The 20,819-nt window shown below is 39.7% G+C and overlaps 1 protein-coding gene across 1 annotated transcript in view; it reads right to left on the reverse strand.

The window, feature by feature from the left end:
* LOC104951633 (E2/E3 hybrid ubiquitin-protein ligase UBE2O-like) overlaps positions 1 to 20,320 on the reverse strand; it is a 26,023-nt gene extending 5,703 nt beyond the window's left edge. The window contains exons 1-3 of the mRNA XM_010778343.1: positions 19,711 to 20,320; positions 5,578 to 5,727; positions 3,643 to 3,701 (exon numbers count right to left, since the gene is read on the reverse strand). Of these exons, the coding sequence (XP_010776645.1) occupies positions 3,643 to 3,701; positions 5,578 to 5,727; positions 19,711 to 20,128 (627 nt within the window). The 5' untranslated portion in view covers positions 20,129 to 20,320. The remainder of the gene's footprint in view (positions 1 to 3,642; positions 3,702 to 5,577; positions 5,728 to 19,710) is intronic.
* Positions 20,321 to 20,819: the final 499 nt, after the last annotated feature.

Raw genomic sequence — 20,819 nt, forward strand, 5'->3', positions numbered from 1 at the left:
TCTGATTCCTCCGGCTCTCTTCTCCCCTTCCCTTCTCTATACTCAGATTAACGGGATCAATTCCCCTGTAGAACTGAGGCACTGCAGTGGGTGGGAGGAGAGCTGAGAGCCCCCCCCCGTCAGACAGATTGATAATGGCAAAATGTCGCAGTGAGAGGAAAGGAATATCAGGGTCGGAGATAAGTCACACTGTGCTCGTGATTATTTTTATAGTTATGTTGCAGAGGTAAAGAGAGGAGAGCGGCAGAGTTTCTCTGTGGGTCGAGTTGTGACTAACTCCTTACAGCCATGCAGATCTCTGCTTCATTTCTGGCCTCTGCTCTCAGCCTGAACAGCGCTGCATGTTTCTAACTGTCCTCAAGATGAGTAAGCTCCTGGAGGATGAGAAAAACTGCACATAAGGATTACAGTTCTTCTTCCAACGCATATCAATATGCAAGCATTGGGATTCAGCGTTGATGAAAAGGAGATTACATGCTGGTTGATTTGATAAATGATTGCAACGTTAAATGTTTTTTGGTTTTTGTTTGGGAGAGAGAGAGGGGTGTGGCATGTGGCAAAGGTCACCAATGATTTGAACCCAGGATGTAACGTTTACATGGCATATGCTGTGTCACTCGGCAACAAGGAGCTCCAAATGTGTGACATTCAAAGCAAACTATTATTCAATCATTACAGAAATCATTAACAGTTTGCCATACAATGTGCACAGCATACAGTTGGGTAGCCTTTTATGTAGTTAAACGTTTAAAATGAAAAAGAATGACACTTGACAGGTTACTAGCTAGAGCTTCAGCTGCACTTGAATGCTAATTTGTTCCTATAGCTCTTAAATTGTAATCAGAGTACAACGTGATCACTTTACAGCCAGCTTGGAGAGTCGGGGGTACAACTATAACCAACAAATATTGTAATGCATGTACTGTATGAGTGTGTTTATATACTTTGAACTTAGAACAGTTTTTTGGCCTCTTGGGGGCAGAGGAAACATTTATTTTAACATTCAATGTTTGCAAAACGATTTTTTTTTACAAAGCATCTGTTATCAATCAGATGAGCTGAAAAGTCCTCTGAAGCTCTGTTAAAACTGAGTGGAGCTGCAGAGTGAGGTGATAATTGTCTCATTAATGAAAACAGAACCTGCTTTGTGATGGATTAAAGGTGAGGTAACGGGAAGCTCTGTCCTCCGCTCAGCTGCAGATGATTCTCCACCCTGCTGTCACCAGCATCCTGACTGTGGCTCCCTTCAAACAACACACACTAATAACTGCAGCACTCCTCCACCTAAATGACAGCAGGTGGTGACAGTTAAACAGCACCCCCTTCTGAATGTGTGTATGTGTGTGTGCGTGCGTGCGTGCGTGTGTGTGTGTAATAGTATAAACACTGTGACAGCTCGGTCAGCTGCAGGGAGGTGCCTGAGGGTGTACCCACACATATACACACACACACACACACACACACACACACACACACACACACACACACACACACACACACACACACACACACACACACACACACACACACACACACACACACCAGGGAGCGCCTCAGGTGGGACTGTACTAAATGTTTACACTGTCAAATGTAATAACTTTTTAGGGGTGTGACTTTCTCTTTTTGGCCCACTCTTTCCCATGAGTTGGTTTCCAGTGTTTCATCTCACTAACTGATGCTGAAATATCTTTGAGAACGATTCTTAGGTAAACATGAGATGCCAGTGAATAGTGGCTGTATCTGCCATGTTTGCATTGCTAAAATAGTAGCTTTGCGTGCGTCTTTCCCTCCCGCGGTGTACATAAGACCGGTCAAATGTACGCACATGTTTCCAAAGCCTAATTTCTCTCAACTCAGAAATGTTGCATTATTAACCTTACAGTAACAGCCCCTTTTTAATTCTTAATACATGTATTCCATTGAAAATCACCACTAAGAGGAAGTGTCCTAAAATATGTGACGAAAGTTATATTTCTTCCCGGTGTGAAGTTAGAGGGACAGTAATAGACACACACCTCATCACAGCTACAGGCACTGATGGACGTTTCCTCCGCCAGGCCTGATCCCTGATCAGCCAACAAGAGTTTAAACATGGGAAATGTTTGTGGCCTGCCAGTGGAAGAAAAGGACCTAAATTGAGCAACAATCCAGATACAGTTCAACTTTAGAGAGTATATTTATTTACACCAAGTGGCAATTATATGACGTGGTAACAGCCACATTAAACGAGTGAAATCCTGGAAATGCTTGCTTTTGGGTCATGGTGTAAATACTTTTCTACGATGGCTCTACAAAATACACAAGTGATCTGTGTGTAAAAGTCGCACTGTAGCAAGATTTTAATGTGGGAATAAAAAGAAAACCTGTGTCTCATTACAAAATGGGGGAGACATAGAGAAGAGTCCGTCAGGAATCTTTCTAATCACATGATGTACCAAACTAAAATATACATACGTATTTAAGTAAAGATGTCATGGAAAGAGGATTCCCTTTTTTTTTTCTTTGGTATATTGCGAAAAGGTTTACTCCAACAAACTAGTATTGCACTCTCATAATGTTGGCAGACTTACAAATGTCAAACTAAAACTAGCATTACCACCTCACAGTAGTTGAATTCCTCTGTCAACTTAGCTGCAGTTCACATAGATGTCTGTCCAAAATATCTCCAATACATTATCGTACCCTTTGAAAAATGTTTATGAAATTAAAATGAATAGCATGTATTGATTATTGAGTACCGGCTAAAAAAAGCCTGTTTGGTCACAGTGATCATACCTTTCGATTAGAAAAGTATAATCAGGTCAACACAATGCCTCCGTGCTCGGATGATCCATATTTAAGCAGCAGAGGTATCCCAACTTTTGGTCCCTCGTAGAATAAGCTCATCTCCAAAAACTTTAGACCCTTCAAAATCAATGATGGAAGCAGAAAGCATGTTTCCCTCCAGGCCTGGTGCATATCTCATTGTTAAACTACGCTGCACTTCCGCTGCGTCACGACTAATTACAGGACTTTGGACACTTTAAGGTCAAATGTCTCACAAGGAAAGGACTCTGACTGTCTATAGGTGTTAGCCACTATTGTAGTTCTGAAAATGTGTTGATGCTCATACAACTGGATGCATTGACGTATTTATTTATGTATTTTCTGCTTAGTCTTTAGGATGAAGGAGTTTTCAAAGATCCTTGTTTATACACATAATAGTTTCTTAACTTGAACCATGGCACAGAGGAGCCCCGCAGCAACACACTGTGTTAATGTGTTGTGTTACTTCTCAAGATTGTTGCCATAACATTAAAAACTAACGGCTGAGAGACAAATAAAAGAGCAACAGAGAAGTTGGGGAATATCTGTCACCTAAATACATATATTTAATTTGTATTGAGCAGATGAGTCGTGTTGCTGTCTTTTAATTAATGCTGTGTGACAGACATCTTAGGATGCCTGGGCAGAGTCTGCCTGAGAGGAATCAGTGTGCCATCTTTACACATGCAGAACAGAAGCTACAGTAAGAAGCCCATACAAATATACACAGAAACAAACACACACACACACACACACACACACACACACACACACACACACACACACACACACACACACACACACACACACACACACACACACACACACACACTGCACCCCCACAGCAGTGCAGTCATCCTTCATCTGTCCTCCACCGCTGGCAGCGCCCGCAGCTGCTGCACAGCCAAAGATACAATAATGAGTCTGCCCACTTTAGTTACCATCGGCTTAGATAAACTTCGAGAGATACACAGAGATACATGAGGAAAGATAGCCATGTTGTTTAGCAACGTTTATGGCTAAACATAATATAATAAAACACTTTTTTCCATTGGTCAAATTGGGTGTGTCCAAGTTGTTCACTAAACAACACTCAAAACACTGGCAACATAGAGATGTAATTCATGTCCTATAACTGAGCTTATACGCATTAGAACATAGTTCTACCATATAGAAAAGGTCTTACTTGCAAGTAATAAACATTCATTTGAAAGTTACTTCTCCTACATCTTATTTTTTTTTTTTTACATGTTTCCACCAAGTCATTATATCCACAACACTGATGATTACTTATCAGAAATCTCATTGTGTAAATATTGAATGAAAGCACGATAGTCAACCTTAGAATATCCTCAGCTACACCTGCGGCAAATACAATTATCATTGTCCAGTGAAACCTGTAAACAGTTTTGTTTCTGTCTGGTCTGGAGCTGGTTTTTGAGGAATAACTAGACTGCATCTAAGAGTCTAAAATCCCAACACTGCTCCTGAGGCATCGTTGTGAAAGACTAGAGTCAAAGTTTTATTTTTAAAGTCAGTCTGTCACAGAGATTGTCTATCACTGTAGCATCTAAATTCCCCTTTCAGTAGTCATGCTCTTTCATGTAGATTTTGGGGATTAAATCTATTTGTATGTATTCCCCTGGATTAACATGTCAAAAAGTACTTCTGGGAAATCACAAAAAGATCAGTTTGTGTGAGTTTTCCACAGCACAGCGGTGCCAGTAAGCTTATTCTCCATGCGCCTCTGCCCTCTTTCTGTGCGTGTGCACCTCACACTGTGATGAAAGACTTTTTCTGTCTCTTATCTGACTCTGCAGTGATTTATGAACAGAGCCAGACACGGGGTGAAACAAGGGAGAACACCAGCGAGTTACAGAAACCATGAGGCGGAGAGCACGGCACCGCGTGTAAATCTAATGCTGCACTATATAATCGTTACAGCCCAGTGTAGATGATGGCGATGATTATGAATGCATAGAGATCGTATCAAATCTAATCATGGCCAAAGAGGATTTTGTGCGTTTGTCATGGACGTGTCTTTATCCATATGTGAGTCTCTGTGTGGACACACTTTGTTACATAACAGATCTGCATGCATATGGGTCAGACGCGCTTGATCAGCATAATGATGGTGACAGCATGAAAACACGACAAGCTTTTAAACTAGGGGTATTGAGATTTGGAGGGGGGTGTTGTTGTTGTTGTTGTTATTGTAGTCTTCGCTGAACTGTCTGAGGGTTGTGTGTGTTTGGAGTTTCGTGAGTGCTGATTATGCGTGAGGCTGTGTTATATTTTATGACAAGATTGAACAATGTTTTAATGTTGAGGTGATGAAATAATGATAGATTACGGTTACATAGATCTTTAATGCACATGCCTTATGACGGGATGAATCGGAAAACATGTCTTTTTTGTTTGAAAGGTTATTCGAAAATGATGGTTTCTAATATGGCAACTTTGCACTATTTGTTGATTTTTATGGTATGTTTTCAACCCTTTAACTCAGGGATTAAACATCTTTGCTTACTCATACAAAATGTAACCAGGCCTCATTTTATATATTTATTAATTACTTTTTTTGCAGCCCACTTAATATATGTAAATTGAGTTCTTCTCTCATTTGACTAAGAGGGGTAAAAAATCTAGTTTCTGATAATATTAACTCACAGCTTTTCACAGAGTAGACTTTTATACAAATAAACTTGATGGTGTCTGGGCTCAACACTGCTGTGTGTTATTCTCATGCTGTGCTGTTATCCTCCAACTCACCGGTGATGACCAGAGTGTGTGTGACCCCCGCCTCGTTGAGCATGCGCTGGATGTGGTTGTTGTAGAGCGTGAGCGCCTGGCCCTTCCCGCTCTGTGGGTTCACCAGCAGCATCATCCGGCTGGGACGGGACAGCGCGCTCATCATCACCCCTACAGGACAGGACACAGAACAAGGGTTTCAAATCAAGGCTTTCTGTTAGAAAAATATCACTCGTCACCGACTTGGGCTTCAATGTCAGGATACATGTATTTATTATGCTTGCAAGACTGGAAGTAGTCATCACATACAGAGCATATGGTACAACCACTGTATGTGACAACGATTAACATGATGATTCAGCCTCTATGGAGATAGACATATGACAAGTATGATCATTTCTGACGTGGGTCTTAGCTAATCTGAACTAAGCATAGAATACTGCTTTGAACCGGTATTCATCTTGTGAGTGAATAGCACCCTCTCTTGTATATAAAGCATCTGAAGGACACTGCTCTGGGAACTACAGAAGCTATCATATGTCTAAAACAGTCCTGACGCTCTTCTAGGTAATCATACATCCGGCTACGTACACAGCTTCGTAGGGCCTTTGTTATCATGTGCTACTCTGATATTAGAAGAGTACATTCAGTATTTTCCCAACACTTTCTTATACAGTTTTTCAAACATTTGGACTGACGGCACAGACTCTCTTCACAGTGTAAATCTTACAGCTGCCTCCTGTTAAACATAGTTTCCTTTTTCTATTTTACATAATATGTTATTTAGTTGACTTATTCTGATATTTTACTTGCACCATTGATTGATCTGCAGTTTTTTACTTTCTTATTTCTTTTTATCTTGTCTTAGCGAGGGTCTAAAGATTTATTTTATTTAGTTATTTTTCAAACAAACACCAATTTTTTTGGAAACATTTCACTTTTGTACTTTTGTATTATTATATTTTGTTACACAGATGCTCATCTACGAGTTATTACTTTTCCTTTTATCTCGTTGCATGGCTATGAGGTCCATACTTTCATCTTTTTTTTTAATGTGAACTCTAAAGAAGTTGGCATTTTATTAAAGTAATGTTTGCAAACACTCTTATATTTTAAGGAAAAGGCTAATCCCCAGGAGGGCTGGTTTAGTAAGCATCACAAGCAGGGAACATTTCTACAGTGGAGGACAGCAGATTGGATTTGCAGACACACAAATGTAAACACCTTTATATCTTCAAACAGACTTGATGGATTCTGCTGCAAAGGAAAGTCAGAGGTGCACAAAGGTTGTTGTTGCTTTAAAGCTGAATATATTATACCAAAGGAAAGAAGCTCCACAGTTCAACTCAGGACCAGGGGAGAAGAAGTAATGATGGTAAAATGCTGCAATGGAAACCCTCACATATTCATATATTATATCCCAGAATGTCTTTTAGAGCACAGCAGGAGGCTGGAGGAGGAGGAGGAGGAGGAGGATGAACTGGAAGAGGCTGGCTCTGGTCTGGGGAGGATTCATCGAGAATTGCAAGCATCAGACTTTGCCATTCCAAAATACAGTAGGTTTTAAATTAATATCTGAGAGTAGACAATGTGACATTGGATGATATATGGATATGATAAAGGTAAGCGCACAGTGATTAAACTGTGCTCATGTTCAACAGGGAACGGGTCGTTCTGAGAAAAGAAGATATGACAATAAATGAACAGTAACTAAAATATTAAAGAAACTCAATTATTGATTCATGTAAGAATGTTTTTCCTTCCCCCCATAGAAATGTGAAGCAAAGTTATTATCATTAAATCTGTTTTTGTCACGTCTGAGCCGGGAGAGAATTCAAGTAAAAAAAGTGACAGGAAGCCATCAGGCGCATTTGACAGGTTTCAGCGGTGGGACAGCTTTACAGAAAAGTACACACAGTGCTCTCTGTTGTAGAAACGCCACGCTGCAGTAAGGCTGCTTTCCATGTCACGCCTAGTTAACTCACTCACACAAACAAACTAGTGGTGCACGACAATTATCGTTCCGATATTAGGAATTATGACGTCATCCTGATAAACCCGATAAAAGTATTAATAGCCCCGATAATATAAAATATATTTTTTGGGTAAAAAAAAAGAAAAAAATACTGCGGTGTGGGTGGATTGGGATGAGGGGCGCTTGTTTTTCACTCGGCTCCTCCCGTTTTGCCAGTACTGTGGTATTAGTAGTTTAGGAAGAGGGGAGTTTTTCACAAATCCAGCGCTCCCTAACTCATGCCTGGCTGTGACGTAAATGGTGTGCGGCCGTGAAGCCAGGACAGTAAACAAACATGTCGTCGGTAGTATGGGACTATTTCAAAGTTTCATAGTTAGATAGTTCGCTTGCTATTTGTATTAACAAATGCAATGCAGAAGTTCCACGAGGAGGGAAAAAGGCAACGAGCTATAATACTTCCAACCTGATTAGTCACCTGAAACATCGCCATCGCTACGATGGTGCGTTAAAAGCGTACGAAGACGCCTGCGCTGCTAAACTAGCGGCGAAACCAAAGCTAGCTGCAAAGGCACCGGGGCTTTTACCTATCGACGAGGCTTTTGAAAAAGGCAAGAAGTTTGCCAGAGATGACCCCACCCCCACCTACTAGTCTTTTTTTTACCACCAGGTGTGCAAAAACTACAGGTATATATTATATTATTATCGGTTATCGGTATCGGTATCGGTCTTGAGAAGCAGGAAGTTATCGGTATCGGTTTCAAAAAACCAATATCGTGCATCCCTAAAACAAACAAACAAACAAACAAAACTGTTTCCGTGAAGCAGCCGGATAGGCAGAAAACCCGCAGTGAGATTTCTCCTCACTTGGTTTTGCAGTCTGCTGTTTTGAAAAAAAAATCAAAACTGTGTGAGCGTGGAGGGAGGAAAAACCATCCAAACAAGTCTGACAGTAGATACGTGAGTAACGATGGGCGGGATCAACTGCAGTCAGGGCTGAGCTGCTCAACCTGATTAGCAGGTTTACATGAAATGGATATTACACAGCGGGCTCACCGGGATCCCACTGGAATGTCTTAAAACATGCAACAAAACACGTTAACACACATCAAAATGTTTCTGTTCACTTGACCTAACCTCAACTCATTGGTCTTCGAGCATGGCGAGATGTAGGTATGTTATGTACACCTTTTAAATGCCAAAAACAAGTTCACAGTCTTGTAGGGTTTAGCCATTTTGTCTGTGTGATGAATATTTCTATAGAGTATGGCTGCAACATTCAAATATCAATTTATCTGCCAAAATGTCCATCCTAGTCTCTCAAAGCTCTAATTAAGTGTCATGTTTTTTCAGTCCAAAATATTCATTTAATATGTATTATAATTAATAACGTTTTTTTTTGTGATAAAAAACAAGCGTCTTTGAGCCCGGGTAAAAGTGCTTTATAAATATTATGTATTATTAAAAAAACAATTAGAGTTTTCCCTTTATGCCATTTTTGCATGAAAAATCTCTTTAAAGTTTACCCAATTAGCAGAATAATTGGCGACATCTTTTCTGTGTATCAAATAGTTCAGCTATCGTCCAAATCGTAAACGACTGGACTTGTGAGGGAAAGCCACAGAAGTGCCCTCATGAATTAGCTGGCAGGACAGCGGGAACTGAAGGGGCTGACCTGCAGTCTGTTTGCCCCCCCGACACCCACGCAGAGCTCGTTGGCTAAATCCAACCCCATGCCACTTCCTGTGTGCCGCCCCTCCCCTTCTCCAAACATTCCAGAGGCTCTATCTGTCGTCTCGTCTCCGTCCACGCTCAGCGTTTCCTCCCCTGTCATTAGCTGCAGTGACATCATGGCATCGAGCCAAAGACTGACATCTAATAAGACGGACTAGAATCAACAGAACTTTAATTTATAACCCTGTACTGTATCTATAATTAAACTGTATCCAGTCCACCATGCAGGGAATTTAACTGTGTATTTTTAACCAAAAGGGAGGTTATTATTGGGGATGGGGGGTTAAGACAGCAGATAAAGTGTCTGGTTTGCTTGTATAGGACTGGGCGTAGTCCTGATTATGAAGTCATGATATACATTGCTACTTAAAGGTCAAAGACACTTCATTTAACAAATCTTGTCATCACAACTGTTTGTTTCTGCGTTATCAGTTTAAGGACTGCAATGGTACAGTAGTAGAGTGAAACTTTTTTGATAATCTTTCAAATTGTCAAATGAGATATTTTTTCTGCTTCTCTGTTTAATATCATATCTAAGTTAATATATTTGGTTGACAAGACATTAAGTGACATCATCTTGGACGTTGAGAAACTGCGATGGACAGATTTTTTAACTAAACCAAAAATATGGCGAAGACTTCGGTTAAGACTAGAATTATTGTGACAAAAAATGTAAATTACTGCCCTGGAAGAAGTGAAAAGTGGAAGATGCTACTTCATCCTGACTTAATCGTCATCATCATCACAAACAGCAGCCAGGACAAATAGGAAGAAAAACAACACTTCAGCAACAAAGCTCTGCATCTCCACTTTTAACTTGATCTGTGATTACAGCCGTCTCATGTGTTCTCTTCAAACCAACAGCATGGGAACTTTCCCAGATCTTAATGAAATAATCACTACTGAGGTACTCGCCATAGGAAATGACAGCACAAATGAAAGGGGAAAACCCACGAGCCGGGAAAAAAACCACTTTTTTTCTAGCAAGGTTCCCCATAATAGCTGGATGGGTGTTTAAAGAGTCTGAGAATAGACAGCTTTCTTGCATTCAGCAGGATGTCAGCTTCTATTAAGCAGACACAGAAATAAAATATAAGCCTTAAATGTAACCACTGTTCAGCACCATGAAAAAGGACAGATTTACTATTTGATCAAATGTTATTATAATTAAGAATATTTGAATGTATTATCATGCTGGCTTTTAATATAAAATCAGGGTGACATTCAAACATTACTGTTTCATCCTCATTATTTAAATCCATCATCCATGACCTTAAATGGCCACTCTTTCCTTTTTAAGTGTCATTGTTGCTTGACTCACACTGACTCATTGTGATGACCTGCGCAGACGTCAGTCACTTTAACTTGTGTCACACTCAACTTCCCAAAATCAGCTCCCCATCAGCAGTGAAGCATGACAAAGCAATAACTGTCTGCGATTAGGGAATGAAGAAGCAATCCTGATTGAAAAGTGGATTTCGTTACACTCAGCTGAGCCCACAAAACTGCACTCAGCCGGCACAAATGTGGGACTCAGATGGGACCCACTGTCCAGATTTGGTCTCATTTGGGGATTTAAATGGATAGAAGGGACATTTGGACAGGTTTGCTTGGGAATTGAATTTGATTGATAGAAAAGTACGATGTTTGTTAATCCACTTTTACAAGAAATCTTTAAAGGTCACCTATTATGCAAAATCCACTTTTTCATGTCTTTTATACATAAACATGTGTCCCCTCTCTGTAAAGAGATTCTGAAAGTTTCAGGAAAAAAGATTCACTCACTTTTTGAACATGAGCCGATCAGATTTTGGACACTTTATGATGTCATAACGTTTTTTTGGCTTGTGTAACCATTAGCCAATCACCAACCAAGGTATGAGTTTTTGAGAGCAGGTCCCTGATGGGTTTTTTCTCATGCGTGCACATTGCGATGTAAAACATATTCAAGCTTATCCTACCGATCTCTATGGGCGAGTAAAATAGCAAAGAATGCAGCAAAGGCATTGAAGGAGAACACTTCAGACTTGTTATCATGAATGCAAGCAGTGCTTTGTAGATGTTTTACGAAGAAGGAAATGTAGTCGGTATTTGTTTGACTTCATATAGGCACACAAAGTGAAGCAACAAGAGAACTAAACAGAAGCTTGCTCAGGGCAGCTTTAACAAACAGCTCCAAGCAAGAAGTATCTGGTCCACTCCAGACTGTTTGACCTGTGTGGCTCTATTGTTATAATGCAGGAGCACTGCCAAGCCTCAAGACCGGGGTGTATTACAACATGTCAGGGACATGCATTACAATTAATAAAGACATTTTATTTGTCAGGTTTTTTCCAAATTAGCCCTCGTGTCAACTGTGACTTTGTGATAAATGGGTATTCAATGCATATTTTTAAGTGTTCTGATTGAAAGGCAGACCTAGAGCCCCACTGCTCTATCTCTGTTTCAGTGATGATGTGGGCACTAAGCTTTAAAAACATAAAAACACCCATAAGGAGGGAATCCAGTTTCCACGTTAAAGGGATTACTGGATTATCATGTATTTGACCTGGTACTTAAAACCTCTACTTTATTATGATAGATATGTCCAATTGCAATCTACTTAATGTTAGCTTGTCACAGGCCAGCTGGGGGCAGGTACTCTCTCATATACACTGACTGTACTATATGTGTACTGCATCAAATGGTATCTAATGTGTGTGTATGTCATCTTGTGTTCAGTACTAAGCAAACAAAACAAAACAAATGATGACAAAAACATATATTTAAGCCAGCAATCAGTTACTAAAGCTGATTTTACGTTTAGTTTGAGCCACCTTTTAACTGAGCGGCTGAATCAGCCAGCTGTGCTGACTTTATGAAAGAAAACATTATTTTCTGCAGTGATGTGATTTTCATCTGATAGCAGTGTTATGCCTCTAAACTGAGCTGCACACTGTAGTTAACTACATAGCAGCTGCAACCTCATGATAGCAATCTAGAGATACATCACAATGTCTGGGAGGTTTCCATCATGATGAGAGGTTCACTTCTGCTTTCAGTCATCTTATACTCCAATATCATCAAGACCAGCAACGCTAGTGTGATTCAATGTGCATTAGTGCATGCACATAAACAGTATGAGACTGTGATTGAATGTGTTTATTTATAAATCACTGCAATACATGATATTTTCCAGAACTCTGACTTTATGTAACATTCATAAGAAAGAGTACTTTATTTTTATTTGTATATATATGTGTGGGTTGCAAAATAATTATTGTAAGTTAATCTACTTTTGTAAAAACGTATTAGTGTGCTATATCCATGGATACACAAGCAAAACAAACAGGTAAAGGGTAATCAAAGTTACTTAAATGAAATTTCATTTTTGTTTTGTTTCTCGACCTATAAAAGTAAAAGTTACTAAAATATTAAGGTTTGCAAATCAAGGCCTTTTAAACTGTTGTGCTTCACAAAACCTGACTGAACTCCCATGGATGAAAAACATGTTTTAACCTGTATTTAAAGACCTGTCAATCAATTTGGGAGTTTTTTTGTAATATTTGGTGTTGGCTTTACTAAGAAACCTTGCCTACCCAACTTCTCTGCAGTAACATGTGGTTGCAGTGCAGTGAGTTGACAACTCTTGTTCTTAAAGCTGTCTGCAAATCAAAAAGTGGAAGCAGCTCCAACTTACAGCACATTTCTGCACAGCCAGAACCACAAAGGGTGTGGAGGGGGGAGGAGGGAGAGGAGGAGGAGGTGGCAGTGGTTAACTTGCTGTTGATCTATATAAGGAAAGGCAAGAGAGTTTATGACATTGAGGTTTTTTTGTTCAATTATCCTGCGCTGTTTGTCAACCACTTGTCTTTACTGTATCCCCTGACATTTTATAATAGAGTGATGCATTATGTTAAGAGACAGAGAGACGGGATGGGAGAGCAGAGAGAGGATGTAACCACCGTCTGTCTCTCCCATTTGGGTATTTTAGGCTGCAGGGTCGGATTAGGGAGAGGAGGTTAAGTTGCTGTATGAAAACAAACTTTCCGATAGTCATTCATTTAATTTGATTTTTCTTTATTGGGAACTGGAGCTATAATGATGAATGAATGTAAGCTCTGATGGCTGTACAGCCGACTGTATATTCAATTCCTGTATGTTGTTAAGATACACAAGAAGGGCAAACATGACATAATTGCAAACTGTAGAAAAGAATACACATTGTGGTGTTTGCCAGCGTATGGAGGAAATGGACTTCCCACCATAAAAAAACCCACAGCCACCACATGTTCTTTTACCAGGCAAAGGCAGACTTTCTCTGAGGTGACCCAGCTGCTCTGTAGCCTGAATGCTCAATTAGTGGTTGTTGTTGTTGTTTTCGGTGTATCATAGAGCGACTCGAGAGGGCATTTCTGAGAATAGCGCACCGGGTGAGCCCCGGACGCTTCATACGTCTGCTGATATAATGCACAGAAAGTCATCCCCCAGTTTGGGATGTAAATATAAAAGTTTGATGGGGTTTACTATGGAGTGTATTTTGCCCAATATCACGGACACACTCCATCATTTAGATTTGCTCGTGGTAAAAGAGAGAGGGCAGGACACTGTCATTACAGAGCGGCTGTGAACCCCCGGAGAAAGCTCCAGAGACGCTGAATCAGAGGTTAGACAGCACGTCAAGCTCGATCACAGCGAATATCCAATGAGGTGGAGTCCTCAGGGAGAGAGCTGCTGCCACTGCTGTCTGACCACACACACACACACACACACACACACACACACACACACACACACACACACACACACACAAATCTGTTTCCCTTTAATACTATTGCAACACAAAGAACTACTTAGAAATGAACTATGTGGTAGGGCTGCTCGATTATGTCAAAAATCATAATCTCGATTATTTGGGTCAATAATTGATATCACGATTATTAAAAACGATTATCCATTTACTTTGAAAACATCCATTTATTGGAGAATCTTTTTTTGAACAGTATGTTTTTAACAGTTGATTACCCTGAACTTTATAATTGAACTGAAAAAAAAATAATTAATTAAAAAAAAGAAAATAATTAATAATAATAATAAAAAAATAATCGTTTTATTTCGATTACGTTGTTTTTGTAATCGTTGCAAGCCATAATCGTAATTGCGATTAAAAATATGATTAATTGAGCAGCCCTACTATGTGGTTTGAGTTGTGAGACAAAAAGGAAGTTTCCTCATTCTCTGTCCATTCAATACTTATTAGTCACAAGGGTGTGATCCATAATGGATTACTTCACATTGTTAGAGCCGATACCGATGATTTTGTTCTATTATTAGTTATTATGCCAGTTATTTTCTAAATTAAAATGTTACGAAATGTCAGAACAAAGTAAAACACATTTTTACAGTGTTCAAACGTTTTCATTTGTCAGTCGAAAACCCAAAGATGTATCCTTAAATATGATAGCAAATGAAGGAAAGTAGGACATTTTACATAATATTTAAGAGGGTTGAAAACAGCTTTTTAATAAATGTTCTGTCAATCAACTAACCTATTAGTTGACTTAACATTGCAACACTAGTCATTATCATGATCAAATTTTATTTTTGGTACACCCTCAAACGTCAAGCTTATCTCCTTCACACACCCTCCCACACCCAAAGCTCAAGCACAGAACACACAGAACATATGAGAATACCCTGGAAAGGCTCTCTGAAACACGGTCTTATATTGTAAAAGAACTTCAGAGTCAGACACAGCCCTATTCCTTTTGATGGCTATAAAACAAACGTCAAAACATGTTGGAAGTTTTTTTGTAGCCCAAAAAAAAAAAGTAGATTAAACTTTTTTTAAATCCCATGCATGTTCAAAGAATGTTAAATGTGTCAATAAGGTTTATAAAGTTAGGCTCAAATTGCATTACATTTTGACATCATTTTCCATTAACCTTTTCTTTTGCATGTATGAAATGGAGTGAGCCCCAGCTTGAGCTCTGTCTCTGCCTCAGGTAAAGTATCAGTAATTGCATTGACTGGCAGACAGAGGCCTGGATCTCTCTGCTAAAAAGAGCAGCAGCGTCTCCCCTGAGGGTTGAATGAAGTGTTTCTAATCTCATTTTGTCCATCACTGCTGCTTCCATGTTTTACACATTCATTTACAACCTTTTTGAGTTACATGACATTGGCACAAGTCATGATCCCTGGGAGGTTAAAGTCCCCCCAGGATGCACTTATCTGTGTTTTCCCTAAGTTTGGAAGTTAGTCTCAATATCCTGTCAGCTTTGTAAACATGTTATAATTCAAATCCACTGATATATCAATCCCAATCATCTGCTACTGCATTATTAGAAAGCCTAGCATTTACAGAAAACATTGGCAGGGTGATTTATATCATCTGATAATATCACGTTAATGTGTTTGACCCAGATGCTTAAAATGGTTTGACCACAGCGTTGGTGAGCCTGCATCTGCTGAGTGAGAGTTCTGTGTGATTGACCGGATATAACCCCAATGAATTAATTCCCATAATGTGTTGTAATTTATTGTCAGTTGACAGTGGCAGCCAAGTGCTTAAGCCAGATGACAACCCAGAGTGATTGATTTGATCAATAGAAGAAGCCCCTCAGCCTGCTGCCAGCACCTGACTCATTATAATGATAATGCTTTCCACAGCTGAAGTGAATCCATTTATTGACAACGGGGGATCAATACTATTAAAGAGATACTTGGCAATGCATCTGAACTGTCAGTTGTGGTTGTCAGAGAAGGGATGAAATGTATGAGGATCTCGAGTCAGCGTCCTGATATGCAAAGAAATAGTGCCACCTCATGTGACCTCACCTCTCCTGTTAAACGCCGCACAGCACAACGATTAGAGGCAACATCAAAGTGACTGTGACATGAAGTTAAGATTCGGGACAGTCTCCCACTGTGAGGAAATGAAAGTTATCATAAAAATCATAGGAAGGCAAAAACACAAAACATATACACAATGATTAGTCAGTCGGCTCTGACTAATAACTGACAACTATGCTGTAAAATGTTTCCCTTCCTTGCAAGGGAATTTCTGTCTTGTCAGTGACCTGTAACACAACTCTTTCACCAACTGCCTCGAATACCATAAAGTGCCGCGCAAAACCATGAGAAGAGCCACGCGACCCCGGGGTCAACTGACGGCTTGTTTCTTAATAGATGCTTGGGGAAATGTTCATTGTCATGCAAACCAGTATTGATGGCATGAGCACTATTGTGTGTTTAATTACATTTTATTTAAAAGTATAAGTTTGGGTTTGACTTTTATGAAAACAAGATAATCTCAGTTTCTTCTTTTTTTTTCAAGCTGTTTCAGTTGAATTTAATTTTAAAGTAATGGTTTTAATCAGTTGTAATCTCAATATTGACTATTTTTGCCACAGCCCTAAGGATCAAGATAGTGGAGTCAATTTTGCCATACAGTTTGATAAAATCCACTCTTGAAAGCAACACTTGGCAACCTGAGCATGTGCAAACATACCGAACACCTGTTTGTATTTGAACATGACACGCAAGACCGAGCACATATTAATGGATTTATTAAAGAAGACATTTTTAAAATGGAACACCATGTACCTGTCAGAGGTAACTGGATGAGTAGAAAACGGATTTTTCTGAATAATTCTGAGGACACCAGAAGTCAAGATGAAGACACATTACACCGATATTGATGGAGACAGGCAGCACTGACCTCATTTAGACTAATGGGTAAGATGCAGAGCTCCTGAACATGATTTAGTGTGGTTCACAAGGCCGCCGGCGTAATGAGTAACTTACTGCTTTTAGGACAGAAATCATGTCATCACATTCCAGAGATACCCAGGACCCCTGCAGCATGAATCAGCTTTGAAGTTAAGAATACTGACCACAAAATGTGACAGTTGGCAGGTAGCCCAGCAGCAGGAATATATACAGCATATACGTTTGAATCAATGACTTGTCTACTGACATCCCTGATAGGACTAACTAATTTATTACAAGCAGGAAATAAAAAAGTGTTTGCAAAATGTCTCCAGTTACAGCCAGGGATTTGAAGCCTAGATCAACTGGTTGGAGGAAGAGTTGTGTTACAAGAATACAGAGCAGGTGAAGATATGGGGTCATATGTGTTTGGTTGTCCGTCTCAAGGTTGAAAGCTTGTTAGGTCACTATCTCAAGTTTAAGCGTCAGGATGTGGACTTACAATATGTTTCAAAGCAAATAACACCGTCTCTCTAAAAGTCAGCTCTTTCCTCTTCTGATAATGACAGCCGGTATAGAATTGCAGCATTTTTGTCTCGTTAAAAATACATTTGTGCAAATGGGAAAATGCTATCTGGGTCACAGTGATACCAAGGAAAAAGTTTGTGTGAGGCAAAACAAAATTGCATTTCATGTTTTTTCTTCATTGAGCTGGAACAGCTTGTTGAGGAGGACAAATAATGAGATAACTTATCTTTAGAAACCTCCAATTACAGAATGTTTCCCACCAAAGTAATCATGCCTTTTGGCATTGCATGAACTCAATAGAAGTAACATTGCCGCACGTTTCTCAGGTGTCTTTATGTTAATCTGGTTTGTTTGCAGAGTGTTGCTGTAACGTGACTCTCCATACCACCGCAGGCCTATTGTTTTATTCATATAAGGAGCAGGTTAAAGGTAAAGATATCCTGTGACAGATAAGAGATAATAATACAGGTCTACACAGAAAATAGGCGAACTCATTACATGTCCTGACATGATGTAAACTTAATGGCAGTAATCTCATGTTTTCAGGCATCTTTTATGTTAAAGGGGTTTATTTGAATAACGGAACTGAAATGTGACTCTGTACCTGATCAGTCCGGTTGTTATATTCACAGGAGTAGGTTAAAGGTATAGGAACAAGAGCCTATGCGAGCTTATAAGGTTACAAGAAACCAGTTCTGTATAGAAAATAAACAGTGAATACTATTTGTTTTTTAAATATCTGTAAGGAAAACTGTTAAGAATAACCCCGGAAGCCTTAATTATGCCTTAAAATATAAGTTCATGATTAGATTAAAATGATATTGTAAGTGACATCGTACTTAAACATGTTTTAATGTCAGATTAAACTGATAAGGATGGTACAATAAAATGACCGCTGGTAACAGTCTTTAAAAACAGTCACTGTACAGGTCAGTAGGCGCAAAAAAGTATTTCTGCCTTTAATTTGAAACACTATGACACATTCACATAATCTATAAAGGTGTAATGTGTCTCGCCTTACCTCTCATAGTTTCATCATAATAACAGCTAAAGATTTGTAAAAGAGAGGTACGCACACATGAGAGTAGTATAGCAGCAGTAATTGCACACTGTGCAAATTGCAGTTAACAAGTTATTTAATCAAAAGGTAGAAGCTCTAGGAATTCTGGTTTCATGGAGAGAATTCCCCTAAAGTCACTAATGAAAGAGCAGAGTTAAAGACAAATCAATGTGCCGATCCTGATATAATCAACAACTATTTTGATGATTTCTGTATTTTTTACAGGATTTTATTTCTGAGATTGTGCTTCTATCTTCGATTTTTTTATTGACTAAACATGTTTAATTGATCCTAACAATCAGCAAATCAACCACAAAGGAAACTAATTATTATTTACAATACAGCTGATGACATTGGACATTTGTTTTTTAGTAGGTGGTGAAACTGAACAGTGTTCAATGTTGTTTTCTTTTTCATTTGACTTCAAGAACACATATGTATTTATTATCATTAGGTGATTGACAGTGGTGTCACTTTGTTTTGAAAAGTGGTAGGGAAAAAATGTCAGATATGTTTTTTTAAGCCTTCCATTTGTTATCAACACCTGTAAACACAGGATTTACAAAGTCAGGCCACAGCCTAAACATACCCTTCCAGACAATATCAACCCCTGAAGGCCTAGATATTCATAAAGGATTTACACTGACAGGCTACAGGCTGTCATTACAACCTTAAGGACAATATCAATCAACACCTGTGTAAAGGGTTGATTGCAAATATAATGCAATCTACAGTAGGCTTTCTGAATGGCATATCACACACATCCAACAGTTCTCTGATTCAAATTCTTCAATCTTCACCACCATCCCTCTATGTTTGATATTCTATTCAAAGATAACTAATATTAGATGTTTCACTGTCCAAGTTGCACCACTTGGCCCCCAAAAAGTACACCCACCAAGTGTGATCACACGAACTGTTCTCTAGATTGTACCTGTTCTCTTGTGAAAATAAACCTTTATGAACGTGTTCTTATCTATTACATTGTTTACAAAACACATTTTTTAAAGTATTGGGAACAAAATTGGTCATTCAACAAGTAGTGGGGACATGTTCCCAGCGTTACACCTATGTTGATTGGTATCTATGTAAGTTTCAAAATGTAGTCAAATGTAACTGCAGTGTACTGTTGGGTCAGGACAGTGAACTCTTGTTGCTAACGAACACTCACCGTCTCTTAGATACTGTTGCCGTGCAGAGCGTTCTCGGACAGCGCGAGCCCACTTCTCCGCCTCCTCCAGGTTAGCGCGAGGGTCCTGGAGACCCGTGAGACGAAAACACTGCTCCGCTCTCTGCCTCGACACACCGGAACTCATCCAGCGCCGTTTGAGCGGGTAGAAGAATATCGTCAGGTAAGCTGCCGGGTCTGCGGTGTCATCCCCCAGGTACGCCCGGCAACCGATGCAGTCCTTCAGGCTGAGCACCACCTTGTTCCTCCCGACAGGAGCCGAGCTGTGCCTCTGGACGATGAGGTCCTTCTCGGTCAGGCTCACCGCACACCTGACTTTTCGGTTAGCGGTCAACGTGAATTCCCCGTACAGCGACAACGGACCGGTGTTCCGGCCGTGTTCAACCCTCCTCTGGTCCATCCTGAGCGGACGGTGAAGATGCGGGGAGTCCGGGATCAAACAGCGGCCACTCTGTCACATAGCTAACCGCCTGGATGGTGCGAGCAAAGTAGGGAAACTGCGACTGACAGCCTGCTGCCCGGACCGGTGTCAAGAGTTACGGAATCAAACACACCCACATCCGGTTAAAAAATAAGACACAAACTCAAGTCTTTTGTTCCAACTGTGTTTTGCTGCCTATGTATTTTTGGGGTCCAAGCCAGCCACAGCCTTTATAGGGTTTATTTTGCACTTTATTAAAAATGTATTTCCATTTCTCCCACTTTCTCTGTAATATGTTCATTTTCATGTAAGAGAGAGGTTGCCCATGCCATGATTAAGAAAAAAACCAGCAGTAAGCTACTGAGTCTTAATCTTTTTTGTATCAGAAGATACATTCATTATCATTTGTGTTTAACCATTTACATTTTGGCCACATATTTACTCCAATCCTACTGTCATAACCCACTGAAAATCCCAGAAGAAATGCAGGCTTTTGTTTTTATGACAATAACAGTCTGTTTTCTCTGGGTTGTTGTGGGTGTCTCGTGCTGGCTTGACGCATGCTCTGCTGCAGTTTAAACTTTACTGTCTGTAGTTCAGCCCGTTAAAAACAGTCCGTCTGCTGCCCTCTAGTGGTACACTAAGGCAAATACCAGATTATAAGATTTTA

This window comes from Notothenia coriiceps, unplaced genomic scaffold (assembly GCF_000735185.1).
Source record: "Notothenia coriiceps isolate Sejong01 unplaced genomic scaffold, NC01 NC01_scaffold00019000, whole genome shotgun sequence".
In the NCBI taxonomy this organism is placed as follows: Eukaryota; Metazoa; Chordata; class Actinopteri; order Perciformes; family Nototheniidae; genus Notothenia; species Notothenia coriiceps.